This window comes from Canis lupus, chromosome 18 (assembly GCF_011100685.1).
Source record: "Canis lupus familiaris isolate Mischka breed German Shepherd chromosome 18, alternate assembly UU_Cfam_GSD_1.0, whole genome shotgun sequence".
Taxonomy (NCBI): Eukaryota; Metazoa; Chordata; class Mammalia; order Carnivora; family Canidae; genus Canis; species Canis lupus.
Genome location: NC_049239.1, coordinates 4,995,943 through 5,018,703, shown reverse-complemented (window position 1 = coordinate 5,018,703; position 22,761 = coordinate 4,995,943). Strand labels below are relative to the sequence as shown.

Sequence of the window (22,761 nt, the reverse complement as noted above, 5' to 3'; positions counted from 1 at the left end):
TTCTTTTTCTTTCTTCTTTCTTTCTTCTTCTTCTTCTTCTTCTTCTTCTTCTTCTTCTTCTTCTTTCTTTCTTTCTTTCTTTCTTTCTTTCTTTTTTTTTTTCTTTTTTTTTCTGGGAGCTTTAAGAGCTCTGTAGAAAAGATCCCTCTTTTGTGAGGATTTCTAACCTGATCGAATATGAGTACAAGTATATGATTCCTGGTGATTATGATACTATGCTTGCTTTAGAGGAGGAACATATGTGAGCCGGTGAGAGAATGCATCCCTCTAGATGTGTAGAAACTCCTCTTTCCACAATTTCTGATTCCAAATATCCAGGTATTTTGGCTCACTTTATGGCTTACTGCCAATTAAACTGAGATTTTCACTTGTTGCAGATTAACATCAAAATTATACGAGCATTTTCTGGAAAGACTAAAGAAGAGAGTCCAAAAAGAGGGACATCAGAAAGTCCTGAGTATAGAAATGAGATTGTAATGCTGCAACGTCTGGAGGCTGAAAGTAGAATCCCTTCCCTCTCGGCATCCCTTTCAGCTTCCAGAGTGCCAACAGCCAGTATTACTGAGTTAAGGACAAATGGGGCTATGCAGGGCTAGGAAGGGGACCATGGAATCCCAAAAATGCTGAAGTGTAAGGAAACCAGAGATAAGCCAGACCACTCTACCCTAGGTGTGGATAGGTAGTGTGTCCTTTTTATGACAATCATCTGTGACCAACAAAGAATAACCAAATCCCAAAGAAGAAGTAAGGCATTAAAGATATTATCACTGGTCCTTACACAGTGGTGATATTGGTAGATAATGTTAAAAGGACTTAGGATCCCTGGTTTTCTTCCAATAGAAGACCAACCTTACAAGCCCGCAGTGACAACCATATCAGGACCCTTCTCACTCCTGAGAGCTTTCTCTGTATCTTTACTTAATAAACCTCACTTTACTCATTCTCCATTGTGCATGAGATTCATTCTTCGACTCCATGACACAAATCAAGCTCTCCCATATCATTATGATCCCAGGTAGAAGACTAGATAGAGTTCTTTTCTGAGTAAATTGAATAGGTCAAAATAAGTACCCACAGGATCCACATATGACTAGATCTAGCCCATCATACTATTGTTTGTGAACCCTATGAAAACAGAATTCCAAATAGAGCTTGGCAAATACCTTACCCTTTAATTGCTAATGAAAAGATAACGATCCATAGGCATTTAAAGAAATATGCTAATACCAGAGAGAGAGATACACTTCTTTAAAAGAAAGAGAAGAAGGTAGAGAAATAGAATTCAAAATAATTAAAAATTAATAAAAATTTTGGGGATGCTTGGGTGGCTCAGTCAGTTAAGTGTCTGACTTGATTTCAGTTCAGGTCATGATCTCAGGGTCATGAGATTCATTGATTACAGAGCCTCTTTGTTCCTCTGTCTCTGTCTGTCTGTGCTCTCTCTCTCCCCCTCTCTCTTTCCCTCAAATAAATAAATAAATAAATGAATAAATAAAATCTTTAAACAATACAATATAATTTAGGGAGACTTTTTAAAAATTTATCTCTTAAAATAATTAGTAAGATTGGGATATACCTATGAAATATCCTTGTAGGAATAGAGCTAAAGAGTAAAGAGGTAAAAAGATCAGTGTTAGAAGATAAACTTGGAAGTTCATACCCTTGAATATAAAGAAAAAGAAAAAAAAAGGCAGTTTCCTAAAACTGAAGGAAATGAGTTACCTGATAGAAGATGTCTAGTGGAATGCAAAAGGATGCATATCAAAGACATATTCGCTTACACATGCGCGTACACACACCAGGAATTTTCAGAGAAAATTCTATCAAAGTGATAAAATAGATCACTTACGATGAAATAGAAATCAGAGTGACACCAAATTGTATGATAGCAGTACTGGGAGCTGGAAGCCAATGAATCAGTTCTTTTAAAATTCTAATGGAAAATTATTTCCAAATTATCAATCAAGAGTGAGGCAGGTTAGGGCTCCCATGAATCCTCTTCAATAAGTTTTTAAACAATGGTGTAGATAAACACGAAGACAGACTTGAGAGACAAGAGATATAGCACAGGGCAGAGCAGAGGAGGGAGGGAGGGAAATCATGATGAAGTCCTTGATGGCAGCTGTGCCAACAGTCTCTCCAGAAGTAATGTTCTCAAGAAAGTGAAAAGGGCATAGGGATGTGCATGATCAGTTTAAGAGGAGGTTTTGGTATTTAGTGTGTATTTGGAAATAACGACCTATATGTATGAAGATTACAAGGTAAACTTTAAAACATAAGACTATTACGTCCACGAGAAATCAATGTACAAAATAAGAAATATAATAATAGTACACGAAATAATAAATAATAAAGTAACCACTGGAAAGCTAAAACTGACAATAGGAGAATTGAATTAAAACATAAATAAATAGAATCATTTTCTATAAAAAATGAATTGATAATATTTACAATTCATTAATCTAAGTAATAGTAGTAGATTCATTTTATTTTGATAAAGTCATATTATTTAGGAAAAGTTGGAAGTAGTTGCCACTTCAGTCCTAATGGAGTAGCTGAAATCAGACTTTTCCTTCTGTTATAATTTTAGAAACTGGAAAAATAATAAAACACTTATTTTAGGCATTAAGAAGCAACCAGAGTAAGACCATGATCACCCTCGGTGAGCCCTCTAGCTTCTCCATCGTTTTCCCAGAGGGCCAGCGCATAGAGCCCAGACAAGGAATAGAGGACACAGAAATCCAAGTTCAGGGGAATGGAGGCAACTGAATTTTGGGAGAATGTTCCAAATAGGAAAAGTCATGAAGGGATTATATTATATGGATAAAAGTTTCTACATATCTTTCAAGGAATTCTGAGCTGGCCTAGGGGAAGCTATGCAGAGGACAGCACCTGAGGAACTGAGGAATTGGGGGCCTGAGTTGTGGCTTGTGGCTGACACTTCTGGGGAAGCCATGGGCATGCAGAGAACCCTGGGGGAGGGATGGAGGGGAGGGGCATAGATTCAGTTGGGATGATGATGGAAAATGTGGCAGCAAATGTTGCTAAGTTTTCAATTTGAGCAACTGGAATTTGGCAGAATGATTAATAAAGACAAAAAACAAGGAGCAGTTAAGAAATTGATTTGGTAAATACTTAAAACATTCTTAGAAAGATTGCAGAACTCTGAAGTTAGTAGGTAGAAAGTTTGAAATTTGTATCATCTGGATCTGGAGAACAATTTGTCCCAGTGTTATGAATGGGGAGATCATTTGTGAATAAATGACAATTGAAATGAATGACTAAATATTATTGAATGAATGAAATCTTCCACAGAATATACAGATTAAAGGAAGTGTCTAAAGGAACACCAACATTTAATGGGTGGCACAGGAAGAGGAGGATGCCAGCTAGGGAATCTGAGAAAGAGTGGCTATAATAAAGAAAAATAAGAGGAAGTTGTCACAGAATTTAAAAGGAATAAATAATAACAATTTCATCTGTCTGGTCTGGTGCCCAGTAAATATTTGTGGAAGGAGTGTGTTAACAAATGAACCAGTGAGGTCAGCAATAGCTGATGACACCAAAGGCTGTGTCAGACCGCGTTTATGAACTACCTTCACAGTCATGGTGTCAACGCATTGTTTTAAGCACAAGGCAAAATGTAGAGAAGAAAATGGTAAGACAGTGCAAGGGAGAGGCTTCTTGTGAAAAGCAAGCCTGATTAGTCTAAATCAACAATGCACACAAGGACACAATGAATATACGAGAGAAGTGTTCAATTATCACTCCACTGAAAATATCCTCATTAAATCTGGTTGTCTCCTTATAAACAATGAGAAGTTTACATTCCAAAAATATGCTTAAAAATCCATCTTCAAATATCAGTAAAGCTTATTTGTTCTCTAATAAAAGAGGAAAATGTAACCATATGCATAGAAGAGCAGTTTCTCATATGATGTCACTGGGATTGACAAGTATCCAACTCTCCCTTCCGCAGGAAGCAGGAGATTTGAGGAGGAATCAAAACTGCAGACAACTTGCTAATGGAGCTTCCAAAAGAAGTGAGTTTATGGTAAATGAAGACAATTAGCACAAAATCTCCATGGACATCAGAAAATGGTTTAATCACATCCATTAAACTTGTAACTGGTATTTGAATTACTTAAAAACTTAATAAAAATTAATGCAATGAAAGAATCAAGCAGGACTCCAAAATTTATTATTATGTAGTTGATGTGCTAATTACATAATTCAAAATGTTTTGGCATATATTCAAAATGCAACCATATAGTACAATCACATTTTTCACGAACAGAAATTTATTTGCAAGCCAACTCAGAATACCACGTTTTATAACTTCTCTCTCTCTCTCTCTCTTTTTTAAGATTTATTTATTTATTCATGAGACACAGACAGAGAGAGGCAGAGAGATAGGCAGAGGGAGAAGCAGGCTCCTCGCAGGGAGCCCGATGCAGAACTTGATCCTGGATCTCAGGATCATGACCTGAGCCGAAGGCAGGCGCCCAACCACTGTGCTACCCAGGTGTCCCACATTTTATAACATTTTTTTAAAAAAATTTTTATCACATTTTATAAGTTTTAAAGCTCATGTTTCAAAACCAAAATAGGCCACCTTAGCACAAAGTTGCTGGTTGATCTCCAGCACCCAAATTAAGTTGAGAAAGCTGAAATTATAATCAAGTTCTCTGTTCTCTCTGACAATAATAAAGATGTGATCGTCCTCAGTGAAATCAGTCATTTGGAGGAAAGACCAGTAAAATAACATGATCACATACATAAATCGATCAAACTTTTTTAAGAGGAAGAATGTTCTAAACAAGTGATTAACCCTATTCTGCTAAGAAAGCTAGAGTTACATGAATATAATCCCTGAATTATAGAAGAGGAATAATACTTTAGAAATGATCCTGACAGGTGGAGCTATTGTTGTGAGAGTTGATTTAATAATTACCTATGATCTCATCAGAGGGATAGAATGTACAATTTAAGGTTATATTTAGAAAAAAAATAATGTTGTATTTAGTTATCAAAGAGTATTAGATATATCCTGATAGTATTAGCATATCCTGATAGGGTATATCAAGTCCACAGTACCCTTCAAATTTCTTCATATGACTTAATCAATAGCTATATTTGTGTTTTATTGTGTATATTTGTCTTTTATTTTGATTGATGCATAGCATCGGGAAATAATTTTTCATGGGCCTTTACGTTTCTGTACAATTTTTCAGCAGAGGCATTTACTTTGTTCTCACCTATCTTCACAAGGATGTTGTAAAAGAAGAAGGAAGACAGCGACAGTGCCTCCGATAGAGGCAGAAGTCAAGTGGGCCTAGAGCTCCCAACTTCACTAAATTAAACTGCAGGTGACCAGTTAAATTTGAATTTCAGATAATTTTTTTTGGCATAAATATGTCCCATGCAATATTTGGAACATGTTCATACTAAATAATGATCTATTGTTTAACAATAATTCTGATTGAACTGGACACCTGTGCTTTATCTGGCAACTTTCTCTTCTGCCCATTGTAAGCAATTTGTTCTCTGTAATTTCAAGTTTCTCTCCAGCAATATGGGCCACTGTTTCAGAGCCATCATCTGGGCCTCTTACCACTGCCTTGGGCAGCTGTGCCTTAGGAAAGCAGTACAAAGGCTGTTTTTGTTTGAAAAATAGTCTTTCATTTCTGACCACAGGTCTCAAGTTCTGTCAACATCTATGAAACTGGTAAGCAAGCTGTTTTAGCTTATAAATAGAGTGGAATCTCAGAAACATCATGGTTCTCGACATTCATCTCCCTTGCTAAAATATAAGGGCCTTTGACAGCAGAAACTAGTTTTGTTTTGTTTAACGCTGTGTGTCTGGCATATTGCCCAGTACCTCTCACTTGATAAATAATTGTTGAAAAGGTGAATAAGAGAATAATTGAATAAGCTGTCAATTGAGTTTCAGCTGCTAAACTCTGGAAAGCTTTGTAATGTAAATTAGACTATATTCCTTGGAGTTAGATTCCTTTGTGTCTCTTTCTCCCCTTGTGTATCTCCATTCTATCTTCATCATCTCTTTCTTCTGTCTTGGCTTCAGAACTCCCCACAGCAGGCCAGTTCCAGGTCTAGCCCTTAACCATTCTTATATTGAAAAGCTAATGTTGCTTGAATGGGCCCAAGAGAACTGCTGAGAAACCTGAGTGAGTTTGTCCTGAAGCTGGGCTTCAATTTCGGCAACTCCACCTCGACTCCCATGTGTGATTTATCATTAGGGTATTCCAGGGACACCTGGAACTAATCATTGATAACTCTCAATTGATAGATTAATATGGCAATGATTGATTGATTGATTGATTGATTGTATAATCACTTGAACAGAATTGAGAGCTAGTTTCCTTTGTAATAATCTGATCCTATCCCTCATTGCACGCCAGAAAGAAATGAGCCTCAGAGTTTGGAATGTGTCTACACCTACAAATCCCAACTTAATGCTGACTTAATCATCTAAGAATTTTTCAGATATATTCTGATATGGTATAAAAAGAAAACACACTATAAATATGAACTATCCACTTGGTTACTTAAGAATATGCATATATCTGTATTTCCATATCTTTCTATCTTTATCTCCATGTCCATCCATCTATTGTTAAGATGAACATGCAACCTCAAAGAAATAGCCTCCTAGCTATATTCAACTTTAAGTTAAACTCCTTGATCCTTGGGGGTCTTTGTCTTTCTCCTATATCTTAAAGTTTATTCCAGAAAAAAAAAAAATTTGTAAACACCGACCCATTCCTATAATTTCTCATACTTTGCTATTTTCCCTACACCAGTTTTCTTCCCATCTTCTACTCCCCATACACTGAATTTGCCTGCTATATGAGAATGTGAATTCCAGGGAAAAGATAGCCAAAGCACTTCCATGACAAACCAGGGTCTGATCGCCAGAGGTATAGAGTGAGATTAACTGAAGCTTGACTCTTTGCAATGCTACCTATTAGTTTGTGACTTCAGAGAAGCTACTTAAGCCATCCAGCCTGAATTTTCTTGACTTTAAATAAAAACAATAACATAATGATGGCAATTATGAAGATTAAATAAGATAATACATGCAGATGATTTACCCAGCAAGTGGCACAGAAAAGAAATAAAATAAATAAGAAAAGATATTATGGGAGTTCAGACCAAGCTGGTGTGGGTTACAGCAGGAGGACTAGATATCACCTTGACTGTCCATAGATGTAATGTTTCCAGGGAGCTTTCACTTTGAAAAGCAACATATAGATTCACTGAAGAAGAGACCTCAAGTCAGTACTAGAATAACAGCTCAGGCATACTTCATTTTATTGTACTTCACTTTATTGTACCTAGACATTGCATTTTTTTTAACAAATCAAAAGTTTATGGCAACCTTGTGTTGAGTAAGCCTGTCAGTGTCATTTTTTTCCAACAGCAGTTGCTCACCTTGTGTCTCTCTCAGTCACAATTAGATAATTCTCACAAAACTTCAAACCTATAGTGATTATTGTATTTGCTATGGTGATTTGTGATCAGTGATCAATGACGTTACTAATTGTTCTGGGGTACCACAAACGTTCATATAAGACGGTGATCTTAACTGATAAATGTGTATGTCTGACTGTTCCACTGACCAGCTGTTGGCCCATATCAATCTCTCTCTCCGGTCCCCTTGGGACTCCATATTCCCTGAGACAAAACAAAATTGAAATTATGTCAATTAATAATCCTACAGTGGTTTCTAAGTGTTCAAGTGAAAGGAAGAGCAGCATATTTCTCACTTTAAATCAAATGCTAGAAATGATTACGCTTAGTGCGGAAGGCAGGCTGAAAACCGTGTAGACTGAAAGCAAGGTCTCTAGAGCCAAATAGCCATGGTGTGACTGCAAAGGAAAAGTCCTTGAAGGAAATTAAAAGTGCTATTCTAGTGAACACATGAATGATAAGGAAGTGAAACAGCATTATAACTGATATAATAAAAGGTTTAGTGGTCTGCATAGAAGATCAAGGCAGCCATAGCATTCCCATAAACCAAAACTTAATCCAGAGCAAAACCCTAATTCTTTTCAATTCTATGAAGGCTAATATAGGTGGGGAAGCTGCAAATGTTTGCACTAGCAGAAGCTGGTTCATGAGATTTAAGTGAAGAAGCTATCTCTCTGACATAAAAGTGTAAGGTGAAGCAACAAGTGCTAATGTAAAACTGCAGTGAGTTATCCAGAAGATCTAGCTAAGATAATCAATTAATAATAATTAAATAAATAATTTTATTACACCAAAAAATAAATTCTCAATGCAGACAAAACAGCTATTGGAAGCAGATGGCATCTAGGACTTCCACAGCTAAAGAGGATAAGTCAGTATTTGTGAGTAAGGGACAGGTGGGGCTAGATAGGGAGAGATAGGTAGGGGGCTACAGGATCAGCTCATAGAAATCCCCAAAATGCTGAGGTGTACAAAAAAAAAAAAAACAGAGATAAGGGATTATGACAGTCATCTATGACCAACAAAGAATAACCAGACCCCCCAAAGAGAAATCATTAAAGATGTTATCAGCAGTCCTTATTCAAACTAACACATCGCAAGAATGATAAGGCCACAAGCTCCCTGGTCATTTCTAAATAAAAGACTGTCAGTGGAGCCCCACATTGGGAACCCTGTTGGGGCCCCTCTCACTCCTGAAAGCTTTCCCTATATTCTTGCTCCCTAAACTTCTATTTCTTTACTCACTCTCCCTCATTCCCCAGATTCATTCTTCGGCTCTGTGAGACAAGAACCTAGCTCTCCTACTTCACTTGGCTTTAAAGTTTCAAAGGACAGTCTGACTGTTGCTAGAGGCTAATGCAGTTGATCATTTGAAGTTGAAGCTTCAAGTTCAAGTGAAATGGTCATTTACCATTTTGAAAATCCTAAAGCCTTTAAGAATTGTGCTAAATCTACTACGCCTGTGCTTTATCAATAGAACAGCAAAGCCTGTATAACAGCACAACATGGCTTACTGGATATCTTAAGCCATTGAGATCTACTGCTCAGAAAAGAAAAAATTCTTTCAAAATATCACTGCTCATTGACAATGCATCTGGTCACCCAAGAGCTCCAATGAAGACGTATAACAAGATTAATGTTTTCATGTCTGCTAACATAATATCCATCTACGTCCCATGGATCAAGGAATGATTTAGAGGTTCAAGACTTCTTATTTAAGAAATACATTTCATAAGGCTATAGGTGCCATAGATAGAGATTCCTCTGATGTATCTGGGAAAAGTCAATTGAAAACCTCTGGAAAGAACTCACCATTCTAGATGCCATTAAAAGTGTGTGATGACTCATGAGAAGAGGTCAAAATATCAATATGAACAGGAGTTTGGAGGAAGTTGATTCCAAACATCATAGATGACTTTGAAAGGTTCAAGAGTTTATTGGAGGAAGTAACAGAAGATGTAATAGAAGTAGCATGAGAACTAAAATTAGAAGTGAAAGCTGAAGATGTGACTGAATTGCTGTAATTTCGTGATCAAACTTTAATAGATGTGGAGTTGCTTCCTATGGATGAACAAAGAAAGTGTTTCTTAAGATGGAATCTACTCCTGGTGAAGATGCTGTGAAGACTTTGAAATGACAACAAAGGATTTAGAATATTACATGAACTTTGTTAATAAAGCAGCAGTATGTTTTGAACGGATTGATTCTAATTTTGGAAGAAGTTCTACTGTGGGCTAAATGTTATCAAAGAGCACTGCACGGTACAGAGAAATTAGTCATGAAAGGAAGAGTCAATCCATACAGCAAACTTCATTGTTGTCTTATTTTGAGAAATTGGCATGGTCACCCAGCCTTCGGCAAGCGCCACCCTGATCAGTCAGCAGCCATTAACATCCAGACAAGATCCTCCACCAGCAAAAGCATGAAGATTTTTTGAAAGCTCAAGTGATGGTTAGCATTTTTCTGCAGCAAAGCCTTTTTAAATTAAGACATGTACAACTTTTTAGACATAATGCTACTGCACACTTAACAGCCTGTAGTATAGTGTAAACATTACTTTTATATGCATTGGAAAACCAAAAAAAAAAAAAAAACATTTGGTTGGCTTTTTTGTAATATTTGTCTTACTGGAATGGTCTGGAACTGAACCTACAATATGTCTGAGGTATACTGGTATCACGGATCAGATGCCTGGGATAAGTACAAAGCCAGAGACAAGATATAAGATAAAAAGGCCAAGACTTAGAAGGATGTGGAAGTATCACAAAGTGAAATTCAATGTGAGATAGTTCCTAAAGCCAAAGCCTGTAAATTAGACAAGGATGCTAAGGGCTGATATTTACAGGATGTTGGCTGTGTTCCGTGTCTGGGAGTGGGCACGCAGGTAGCAGACCAAACTAGCCAGAGATACAGCACCATCGATCCTTCTGTACTGCAGGAAATGGTTAAGAAATTATTTTCAACAGACTCTCAGCAAACCCAAGCAGTGTTGAGATATTTTTTAGCTTTTAAAACTCAAGGTAATTCCCAATGTAATTTTTTTTTTTTTCCAAACTATGGTCCTGAGTTTCAAAATTCCACACAGGCATGTCAAGGACAAATGTGAGAGCAAAACACAATCCTTACATTATTTAGAATAGCATTGACATTGCACACTCGGATAAGCACAAGCAAATATAAATTTTTCCAACTGTTGGCTTTTGACTGCATCAGTTTCCCCAACTGACAGGGTTTTCTAATTATTATATTACTGGCCAGTTTATGTGCATAAAAGAAAAAGATATGGTCATTGTACCAACAAATTTGTTATCACAAAGATAGTCATTTTACAACTTTCCCCTCAAGTTCCTGAAGTCTGAGTCATTCTTAGGCCACAGCTTAATACCTCTGGAGAATATGTTTTTATAATATAGCCCTTGAAAGCCAATATAAATAATTATTTTTCAAAAGTTACTAGTCCAAAATGAGCCTTAAAGTTTAAAATATTACAGCATGCTCTGTTTTGTGATTTTTTTCTAAGTTTATTCTGAAATTTCCAGTACATGCTTTAAAAAAAAAAAATCTAATTGTGTACTTTGACTCTGTGAAGAATAGTTTTTGTTGTGGTTATTATTTTGAAGACATTAAGACATTTCGTTTCAATAATCCTGCTCTTCTCACTATAGATGTTAATATTTGCTTAATGTACTTAAAAGCCTTAAATTAATTGAAAAGTAACAATTATTGAGAAAAAATGACATTAATAGTGTTAAATCATCTTTTAGAATCATTTTGGATTTACTGTGAAACATTTTTTAAAAGTATAATTTAGGAAGAATTGGGTTCTTTTTCAAATTTCAAAAGTGGTAGAGGAGAAGAAAAGAAGGCTTGTCAGCCTTCTGATAACTGGAAAGAAGTTTTCAGTTCTAAATTAAGACAGTAACATTTTCAGTAAAAACATACAAAAGACAACCACAAGTGTCTCCCTAAGCCTCGTTGCTGTCTTTTGCAATTTTACTAGAAACTATTGTGCATTTTTGGATAATTAAACCCTTTATCCTTGAACAACAGGGACTTGAACTGTGCAGGTCCACATACAGGCAAAATTTTTACAGTGCAGTATGTGAAATGTATTCTTTCTTTCTTATGACTTTCTTAATAACATTTTCTTATCTCTACTTAATTGTAAGGATATAGTTTATAATACATATCTAACATATGCATTCATTGACTATGTCATCAGTAAGATTCTGGTCAAATATTCGTAGTTAAGTTTTCAGGAGTCAAAAGGTGTGGATTTTTGACTGTGGGAGGTCCACACCCTTCATCCTTGCATTGTTCAAGCATCAGCTGTGTGTATATATAATGCACGATTATTTATAATAATACATAAGATATTCTTTTAAATAATTTAAAGAAAAATAGTTAAAAGATAAAACTACCTAAAACAATGCTACTTTCTAAGGGCATCGCTAAATAGGCCTTCACACCATGTTTCTTAAAGTTCTCTTAGAAAATGATTTTTTTCATACAGTAGAATCTGAAGGGAACAAATTTTTACCACAAAATTAATGCCTGATATTTGTCTTCTCTCAACTTTTCCCTTGATTTAACATCTAGATAACCAGGCAAGCATAGAATTCTTAAAGTCATCCTCTCTCATGTCCTTGGGGGTTGGAGGTACTACTCCCACTGTGCCATTTCCAGAGTATTTTCTCAGGGGATTATGTGGTTGGTTTATCATGAGCACTTAGAGTGTTTAAATCTATTATTTGTTACGTGATATCTGTGACATGGAACCACTTGAAATCATTTTCTTCACTAATGTTGAATGGCTTTATCTTAGAATTAAAATTACAATTAGGACAATGGTCTCCAGATGGGTTTTGGGCTTCAGTTGATCATGAATTATTTTCTTTGAATTTCAGGGACTTAAAATACATCGTAAAACACACAATCCTCCCTATTATTATATTTTAACTTATGCTTTCACAAAATGATGTCATTAGTTATTTGGACTCCACAAGGAAATACCTTTAAATATTTTAACAATATTCTCTAAAAAGAAACATAAGCTATACTTACCTTTGGTTTTAATTCTTGATATATGTTTTGGGCTAATTATTTTAGGCAGTAAAAAACTTATTGAAATATTTAATAGAACACTAGTTTTTGAAAATAAAAGTTACCTAACAAAAATAAACTATACTAAAATAGATAGTTTGCAAAAAGTGCTAATGTTTTGCAAGCTAATAAGGCATGCTCATTTTTATAAGATTTATATTTGTATTTTATTGCTGAATTATTTTATTATAAAAGTTACATTTGCTTGCCAAAATATCCATTGATCTTAACCATTTCTGATTTTGTCTGGAATTGCAAATCACTCAATCAGAATTTATTAAAGGGAATCTGGGCCTTTACAAAGGAGGTAACATTAGAAGACTTTCCTTCCCCAGAGGACTCAGCCTTTTGTTCCCTCTTTATAATACAGCAAATTTCTCACTCAGGTAAGAAAAAAAAAATGTAGGTGGCAATATACCTTTTCATAATAAAGTGGATATCTGGCTATGTAATTTCCATATATAAGGTCTTAGATTTCTCAACACTTAGAAATCCCCATAGGTCAAAATTTGTGGATCATCCATTCCTGGTGAACTGGATAATTATATCAGCTTAGACACTATTTTTGGACAACACAACTGTTAGAAAACAAGACAATAGGCCCAAAATGGAGTCACTCATGCTAAGATACATATCAAGTCAAGACTTAATATAATTACAGCTTTAGCTCTCTCAGTTGATCAGGAATTGTCTGACCAGCACTAGTGAGATAACAGTGCTGACAGACTTCTGTCCTCTAAGGGAAATTAACCTTGCAGTAACCATATACTAGTATAACTTCTTTGTTCCTGCGCCCTTCTGCCTATAACAGTCTTTCATTTTATATAGCTCCTTGGAGCTCCTTTCTATCTGCTAGATAGGATCCTGCCTAATTTGAATGGATTTTTTTTTCTCAAACTCTTAAAATTTGTAAGATGCCTCAATTTATTTTTAGACAAAACACTAGACTTCATGGTTCCAAGATTTTTAAATTTGACAATCACTTAACTTTGTGGTATCTTACACATCAAAGAAGAATGACAAAATATATTTTTCATATTTTTGTGGATTTAATTTCAATATCCCTGTTGCACAGCCTACCACCTTTACTATATTGGTTATTCTAGTTCACAAATGGTTATCATTTTATTTTGAAATGTTTAAGAGGTTCTTTTTCTATATAATATTTTAATTACCTTATCAGTATTATTCCCTTGTAAAATTTGGTAATATTCATATTCTAAAAGAAAAAAATAGATGCAAATCAAAATATAAAGCAGTGTTGACTTATCTTTGTCTTAAACATTAGAAGAAAAACCCATTTACTCTTTTAAAAATACTTTGTTAAATTACTGAGACCCTACAATCTGGTAATTGTTATAAAAAATATCAGCACTTTTGTGGGTTCTTGAGGTTTCCTGGGAAGCTAGAGTGGAAAAGAGTCAAACAGAAGTAAAATACATATGTATGTTCTCACTCTTATCCAAGAAAAGTGCAGCCTGGTCCTGGATGCCTATGAGCACTGCCTGCTGCCCTACTTGAGGAAAATAAGCAAAGCTGCTGCATAGACACATTGGCTTTACTCATGATTAATAATTAATAATTGTAAAATTAAAATAAAAAGATAGTTGTAAATGAAAGCTTATTTTTTCATAATAATTGTATGTTTCCCAATATAGTCAGTGCACTAAGAGCAACTGCTTTCATTGTTTACCATTTATTAATATTGGTTCCTAGGAGATTGGATTTCTGATGTCCTCAAATCAGGCATCAAATGTAGGATACTGGGATCCCTGGGTGGTGCAGCGGTTTAGTGCCTGCCTTTGGCCCAGGGCGTGATCCTGGAGACCCGGGATCGAGTCCCACGTCGGGCTCCCGGTGCATGGAGCCTGCTTCTCCCTCTGCCTATGTCTCTGGTCTCTGCCTCTGTGTGTGTGTGTGTGTGTGTGTGTGTGTGTGTGACTATCATAAATAAATAAAAATTTTAAAAAATGTAGGATACTTAGTTAAATTAATTTGAATTTTATCTAAATAGCCAATCATTTAAAAAATTTTTGGTATCAGTATATTTTAAATATTGTATGGGTCATATTTATGCTCAGAAAAAAATATTTATCTTCTCATGTTTATTTGCTAAGTCCAGTAATCCTACATCAAATATACACATATGCTGGGAGAAAAAAAAAAATCCATCTACCAGTTTAGGTCTGACAATAGTCAGATGAAGAGAGAAAACTTTATTATGCATGTGGGACAATTCAAATGAAGAGGCTCCCTAAACAGACAGGAATAAAGGTTTATATACCAATTTAATAGAGGAAAAAGGCAGGGTAGGACTTCTCTGGGATGTAAATGAGTTTTAAGGAGAGACAAATGGGCTTTTAGAGGAACAAATGGAAGGTAAGACAGTTTGTGGTAATGTTTGTGCAACTTCTCATCCCTGTGCTAATGGTCAGTCTCTTTCCCCAATGGAAGCTTCCCAGAGGGATTTATGACAGCTTCGTGTCCAGAATCTCTGTTTTTACGAAGAAAAGGGAACCTTCCAAAATGCTTCTTTCTGCATCTGCTGTATCTCAAATGTCTTCAGTTTGAAGTAGTTTTTATATTGTTGTAAATCCCTTCACATATGCTGGCAAACCAGTGTGGCTAGTGCTTATTGGTGCAATATTTTTAGGAGGCAGTTTGGCATTATCTATACTAGTATCTATTGATTTAACAATTATGCTTCATGGTATTTAACCTGAAAATATACACACAGGCCTTTACAAAGGTACATTTTGTTTTGGAATGCTTTTAACATTAAATTTTATTTTCAAATCGTAAATTAACAAAACACAAACAAAACAAGCACCTAATTGTTTATCAGAACAGGACATAAAAATGAGCTGGTGCAGAAGGCCAAACTGGCCGAGCAGGCTGAGCGATATGATGACATGGCAGCCTGCATGAAGTCCGTAACTGAGCAAGGAGCTGAATTATCCAATGAGGAGAGGAATCTTCTCTCAGTTGCTTATAAAAATGTTGTAGGAGCCCGTAGGTCATCTTGGAGGGTCGTCTCAAGTATTGAGCAAAAGACGGAAGGTGCTGAGAAAAAACAGCAGATGGCTCGAGAATACAGAGAGAAAATTGAGACCGAGCTAAGAGATATCTGCAATGATGTACTGTCTCTTTTGGAAAAGTTTTTGATCCCCAATGCTTCACAAGCAGAGAGCAAAGTCTTCTGTTTGAAAATGAAGGGAGACTACTACCGTTACTTGGCCGAAGTTGCTGCTGGTGATGACAAGAAAGGGATTGTGGATCAGTCACAACAAGCAAACCAAGAAGCTTTTGAAATCAGCAAAAAGGAAATGCAACCAACACATCCTATCAGATTGGGTCTGGCCCTTAACTTCTCTGTGTTCTATTACGAAATTCTCAACTCCCCGGAGAAAGCCTGCTCTCTTGCAAAGACAGCTTTTGATGAAGCCATTGCTGAACTTGATACATTAAGTGAAGAGTCATACAAAGACAGCACGCTAATAATGCAATTACTGAGAGACAACTTGACATTGTGGACATCGGATACCCAAGGAGATGAAGCTGAAGCAGGAGAAGGAGGGGAAAATTAACCGGCCTTCCAACTTTTGTCTGCCTCATTCTAAAATTTACACAGTAGACCATTTGTCATTCATGCTGTCCCACAAATAGTTTTTTTTGTTTACGATTTATGACAGGTTTATGTTACTTCTATTTGAATTTCTATATTTCCCATGTGGTTTTTATGTTGAATATTAGGGGAGTAGAGCCAGTTAACATTTAGGGAGTTATCTGTTTTCATCTTGAGGTGGCCAATATGGGGATGTGGAATTTTTATACTAGTTATAAATGTTTGGCATAGTACTTTTGGTACATTGTGGCTTCACAAGGGCCAGTGTTAAAACTGCTTCCATGTCTAAGCAAAGAAAACTGCCTACATATTGGTTTGTCCTGGTGGGGAGTAAAAGGGATAATTGGTTCCAGATACAGGTGTAGTTATTGTGGATACTTTAAGGTTTAGAGCACTTACAAGGCTGTAGTAGAAATGGGTATCCCATAGATACTACATGTGAACCACAAGTATCTGTGGAATACTCATTCTCAATGTGCACACCTTTGACTACAGTTTCAGAAGTGTTCCTTTAGTTGTGACCCAATTTACTCTGGATAAGGGCAGAAACGGTTCACATTCCATTATTTGTAAAGTTACCTGCTGTTTGCTTTCATTATTTTTGCTACACTCCTTTTATTTGTATTTAAATGTTTTAGACAACCTAAGAACAAATGTACAAGTAAAGATGCAGTAAAAATGAATTGCTTGATATCCATTACTTTATGTATATCAAGCATAGCAGCAAAACAAAAATCCCATGTATTTAACTTTTTTTTTTTTTAGGGTTTTTTTTTGTTTGTTTTGTTTTGGTTTTTTGCTTTTGTGATTTTTTTTTTTTTTGATACTTGCCTAACATGCATGTGCTGTAAAAATAGTTAACAGGGAAATAACTTGAGATGATGGCTAGCTTTGTTTAATGTCTTATGAAATTTTCATGAACAATCCAAGCATAATTGTTAAGAACACGTGTATTAAGTTCATGTAAGTGGAATAAAAGTTTTATGAATGGACTTTTCAACTACTTTCTCTACAGCTTTTCATGTAAATTAGTTTCTTGGTTCTGAAACTTCTTTAAAGGAAATTGTACATTTTTGGAAATTTATTCCTTATTCCCTCTTGGCAGCTAATGGGCTTTTACCAAGTTTAAATACAAAGTTTATCATAACAAAATACTACTAATATAACTACTACTGTTCCCAACCATGTCCCATATTCCTCCCCTACCCTGGGGGGGGGGGGAGCTTTTTTTCAGAGACAGGGGATTGATTGGAAAAAAGTAATGCGTTCCATTTAAAATTTTGGTATATGGTATTTTCTAACTTAGGAAGCCACAATGTTCTTGGCCCATCATGACATTGGGTAGCATTAACTAAGTTTTGTGCTTCCAAATCACTTTGGTTTTAAGAATTTCTTGATATTGTTATAGCCTGCCTTCAATTTTGATCCTTTATTCTTTCTGTCAGGTGCACAGGATTACCTTTTTTAGCCTTCTGTCTTGTCACCAACCATTCCTACTTGGTGGCCATGTACTTGGATAAAAGGCCGCATGATCTTTCTGGCTCCACTCAATGTCTAAGGATACCTTGCTTCCTTTGCTTGCATCCCACAAACTATTTCCCTCATCCTATTTACTGCAGCAAATCTCTCCTTAGTTGATGAGATTGTGTTTATCTCCTTGTAAGCCCTACCTATCCTGAATGGTCTGTCATTGTCTGCCTTTAAAATCCTTCCTCTTCCTCTCTTTAAATAATGATGGGGCTAAGTTATACCCAAAGCTCACCCTACAGACTATTTCCTCAGTACCTTGCAGAAAACACCAAACAAAAATACCATTTTAAAAGAGGTGTATTTTTTTTTCTTTTAGAATGTAAGCTCCACAAGAGCAGGGACAATGTTTTCTGTATGTTCTATTGTGCCTAGTACACTGTAAATGCTCAATAAATATTGATGATGGGAGGCAAAAAAAAAAAAAAAAAAAAAAAAAGAACAGGACTTGTGAAATCAGCCTTGATGAAACTATATAATGAAATACTAAGTAGCACTTAAAAAATAAGCTAGATTTATTTATATTAATATAAAAATACGCATTATGATTTTATGAATTCTCCCTGCATGTTCTTGTTCCTAATAACAATACACAATAATAATTTTAAATGAATCATATATGAGTCCACATACACTGAATTCTTATAAATTAAGGAGCTAAGCCCTATTGTAAGAGTTTTATGTGCATTATTGCACTCAGTCCCCACAAAAGATTTTTAAGATGTGTATAATTCTTATTTTTATTTATTTATTTATTTTCTAGGAAATAGTGACATGCAGACAGAAATCACTTGTTAAGGTCACACAACTAAGAACCAGAACTTAAAGATCTGGAAATCTCAATTAGCTACTCCAGCAGAAACACTACCAGTCTGAACTGAAGGGGACAGAGACAGAACAATATGAAGGAAGGCTACCAGACTTTTAGTTCCTAGAGGACCAGACCATTTTGCTATCTGACTGCAATTGTGCACTGTTCTTCAAGATCAAAGAATGGCCCCAAAGGTAATTCAGAAGTCTTCAGGGTCGCCTCTTCGGTTTTAAACCTGCGGGAACTGCCTCAGTCTTCGCAGGTCAGGCAGCCACCGAGAGGCTTCGGAGTGCAATTACTGTCTGCAGAGGAGCTACTGAGGCAGAGCTATTGCTTGAATGAATCCCAAGGGTGGGTCTACTGTGTCATAAAGCAGAGCATCCATGAGAATATTCTCATGCATTAATATCTAGTGGCATTGCCTTGCTGGGTTTGGGACTTGCTTGGGACCAATACCCCTTTCTTCCTTCTGATTTCTCTCTTTTAAAGTGGGAACATCTATCCTATACCTGTCTCATTATATTCTGGAAGCACATTACTTACTTGGTTTCATAGGTTCACAGCTGAAGAGAAACTTTCCCTCAAGATAAATTATATGTCAAGGCTCAGTCATACCTAATTTAGATGATATTCAGATAAGACTTTGGACTTTATAGACTTTAGAGTTGATCCTGGGATGAGGTAGGATTTGGGGGACTGTTGAGATGGTCTGAATGTATTTTGCATGTGAGGACATAAATTTTGAAGGCCAAGGGTAGAAAGTTATAGGCTGAATATTTGTCCCCCTTCAAATCCATATGTTGAGTCTTTACCTTCAATGTGATGGCATTTGAAGGTGTGGCCTATGGGAAGTAATTATGTTTAAATAAGATCATGAGAGTGGAACTCCCAAGATGAGATTACTGCCTTTAGAAGAATAAGAAAGAATAGAGATCTCTCTTTCTCCTCCATGTGTAGATATGGAAAGAAAGAAGCAATCTAAGAAGAGGACTCTCCTCAGGCATCACATCTGTCAGCAGATTGTCAGGTTCCAAAACTGTGAGAAATAAATGGGTTTTGTTTAAGGTACTACAATGTTTTGTTCAAGTAGCTTGAGATGAATAAGATACTATGCTTTATTGTATTGGCATTTTGAACATTTGAGATATCTTTGGGGTCTGGCAGCAGGAAAAGGTTCTAGAAAGAGATAATCTGTTCAGATATTACTTGACTTTTGAGAGAAGAAAAAAAAATAGATACTTTACCATCAGTAAGCCTTTAGCTAGGCTAATTAAGGAAAAAAGAAAGATTATACAAATTATTTATAGAAATCAAAGAAGGGACATCACTCCAAATACTGTGGACATTTAAAATAAATAAAGGAATACCATGAACAACTCTATGCCCACAGATCTGATATCTTAAATAAAACAGACAAGTTCCTTAAAGACACAGTCTGCCAAAACTCACACAAGAAGAAATAGAAAATGTGAATAGGTCTATATCCACTAGAAAATTGAATCAATGATTAATAACTTCATAACACAGAAAGCACTAGGCTCAGAGAGGTTCATTCACTAGTGAATTCTACCAAACATCTGATACCTTAATATGCAGTATAGATATTTAAAATATGAGACACTAGGAGAAGGACAAATGTTATTTGAGAACTGTATTTCTTCTTTTGTGGAAAGGGTTAGTATGTTTCTGGTTATCCATAGGATAGTTGTATCATGTCAGAAAGGTTAATCACCTTGTTATTGTTTTTATTTAAAAATTAAGTTTGGTTAAAAGATATGGCATGTAAGTAAGTGCCAAGGTGAATAGGAAGACTTGTGATAGTTTGCTTTATGTGTCAACTTGACTAGGTCAAGTCAACCTAGGTCAACCCTGACTAGGTCAGGGTTGTCCAAATTAGACATTATCTTCTTTTGTGTCTTTGAAGGTGTTTCTGGAAGAGATTAGCACTTGAATTAGTCAACTCAGTAAAGTAGATGTCCTCCCCAATGTGGCTGGGTGTCATGCAATCTTTTAGGGCCTAAACAGAACAAAAAAGAGAAGGAAGAAGGAATCCGCCCTCTTGCTTCCTGTCTGCCTGCTTGAGCTGATACATTGTTCTTGTGTTGTTGGACTCTAATTTACCCATTGGCTCCCTGGTTTTTAAGCCTTTATTGGAATTGCACTTCTAGTTCTATGGGTCTCCAGCTTGCAGACAGCACATTATGGGAATTTTAAGTCAATTCTTTATAATAATATCTATATGTATATCTATCTATCATCGATCTATTTCCCACTGATTCTCTTTCTCTGGAACTAATACAATTAGTCTCAAAATATAGAAGGATCACCTACAACTCAATAGTTAAGAAAACAACAACAACAACTCATAACTTGAATAAAAAATGGACTGAGGACTCAAATAAGTATTTCTCCAAAGAAGACATACAAATGGCCAACACATATATGAAAAAATGTTCCACATCACTACTTATCAGGAAAATGCAAATCAAGACCACAGTGAGATACTATCTTACACCTGTCAGGAAGGCTATTAGCAAAACAAACAAACAAACAAACAAACCACAGAACACAACTTGCATTGAGGAGGTTGTGTAGAAAAAATTGGAATTCTTATATAGTGTTGGTGGGATTGTAGAATGATGTAGCCACTATGGAAACAGGATAGAGATTCCTCAAAAAATTAAAAATAGAACTCTCATATGATCCAGAAATCACACTTATGGGCTTTCTTCCAAAAGAATTGAAATCAGGATCTAAAGAGATATTAGCACTGCTATGTTCCTTGCTGCACTCCTATGTTCATTGCTGTAGTATTTATAATAGCCAAATAGGGAAGCAATATCAATGTTCATTAGCAGATAAACAGATAAAGAAAATCTGGTAAATGCATAGAATAGGTGGGAATGTGAACTGGTGCAGCCACTCTGGAAAACTGTGTGGAGGTTCCTCAAACAGTTAAAAATATACCTGCCCTACGACCCAGCAATTGCACTGTTGGGGATTTACCCCAAAGATACAGATGCAGTGAAACGCCGGGACACCTGCACCCCGATGTTTCTAGCAGCAATGGCCACGATAGCCAAACTGTGGAAGGAGCCTCGGTGTCCAACGAAAGATGAATGGATAAAGAAGATGTGGTTTATGTATACAATGGAATATTACTCAGCTATTAGAAATGACAAATACCCACCATTTGCTTCAACGTGGATGGAACTGGAGGGTATTATGCTGAGTGAAGTAAGCCAGTCGGAGAAGGACAAACATTATATGTTCTCATTCATTTGGGGAATATAAATAATAGTGAAAGGGAATATAAGGGAAGGGGGAAGAAATGTGTGGGAAATATCAGAAAGGGAGACAGAACGTAAAGACTGCTAACTCTGGGAAACGAACTAGGGGTGGTAGAAGGGGAGGAGGGTGGGGGGTGGGAGTGAATGGGTGACGGGCACTGGGGGTTATTCTGTATGTTAGTAAATTGAACACCAATACAAAATAAATTTAAAAAAAAAGAATACTATTCAGCATTGATAATAAAAAGACATTCTTCAATTTGGAACAATATTGATGAACTTTGAAACCATTATGTTAAATGAAATAAGCCAGATGCAGAGACAAATATTCCATGACTCCACTTTTATGAAGCATCTACATAGTCAAATTTATAGGATCATATAGTGGAATGATGTTCACCAGCACCTAGAGTAGAAGAAATAGGGAATTACTCAACAACAGGTATAAAGTTTTAGTCAAATAAAGAGAGAGAGAGAGAGAGAGAGAACTCTAGAAATCTGTTGTAAAATACCGTATCTATAGTCAACAATAATCTATCATATCGGTAAAAAATTGTTGAAAGGATAGATCTCATATTAAGTGTTACCATCATAAAGTTTTTAAAAAAAATCTTTGCATCTACTTTTGTAGAGTGTGGTAAAATGGCATTCAAGCAATTATGATTAATAAGGGATCAGAATTAATAAGTTAATCATTGCTAAGTAATGCTGAGAAGCTTAAATATATTTTGAAAAAGCAATTCTAACTTTTTTATTATAGGTGAATTTGAGCTATGGGAAAATAGTTATGTGCTAATAACTGTCTTTTCACCATCATTTATAATATAGATATTTCTATAAAACATGATAATCATCAAAGAAGAATTTACATAAAATGAAATATGTGGTTGACATGGCCCCAAAGTTTGAGG

General features: G+C 35.8%; 1 protein-coding gene across 1 annotated transcript; it reads left to right on the top strand.

Annotated features, from left to right (window-relative positions):
* The first annotated feature begins 15,456 nt into the window (after nucleotides 1-15,456).
* Nucleotides 15,457-17,222, top strand: LOC100855903 (14-3-3 protein zeta/delta-like). The gene has a single exon (XM_038562614.1). The coding sequence runs from the start codon at nucleotides 15,510-15,512 to the stop codon at nucleotides 16,182-16,184; it is 675 nt and encodes a 224-aa protein (XP_038418542.1). The 5' UTR covers nucleotides 15,457-15,509; the 3' UTR covers nucleotides 16,185-17,222.
* Nucleotides 17,223-22,761: the final 5,539 nt, after the last annotated feature.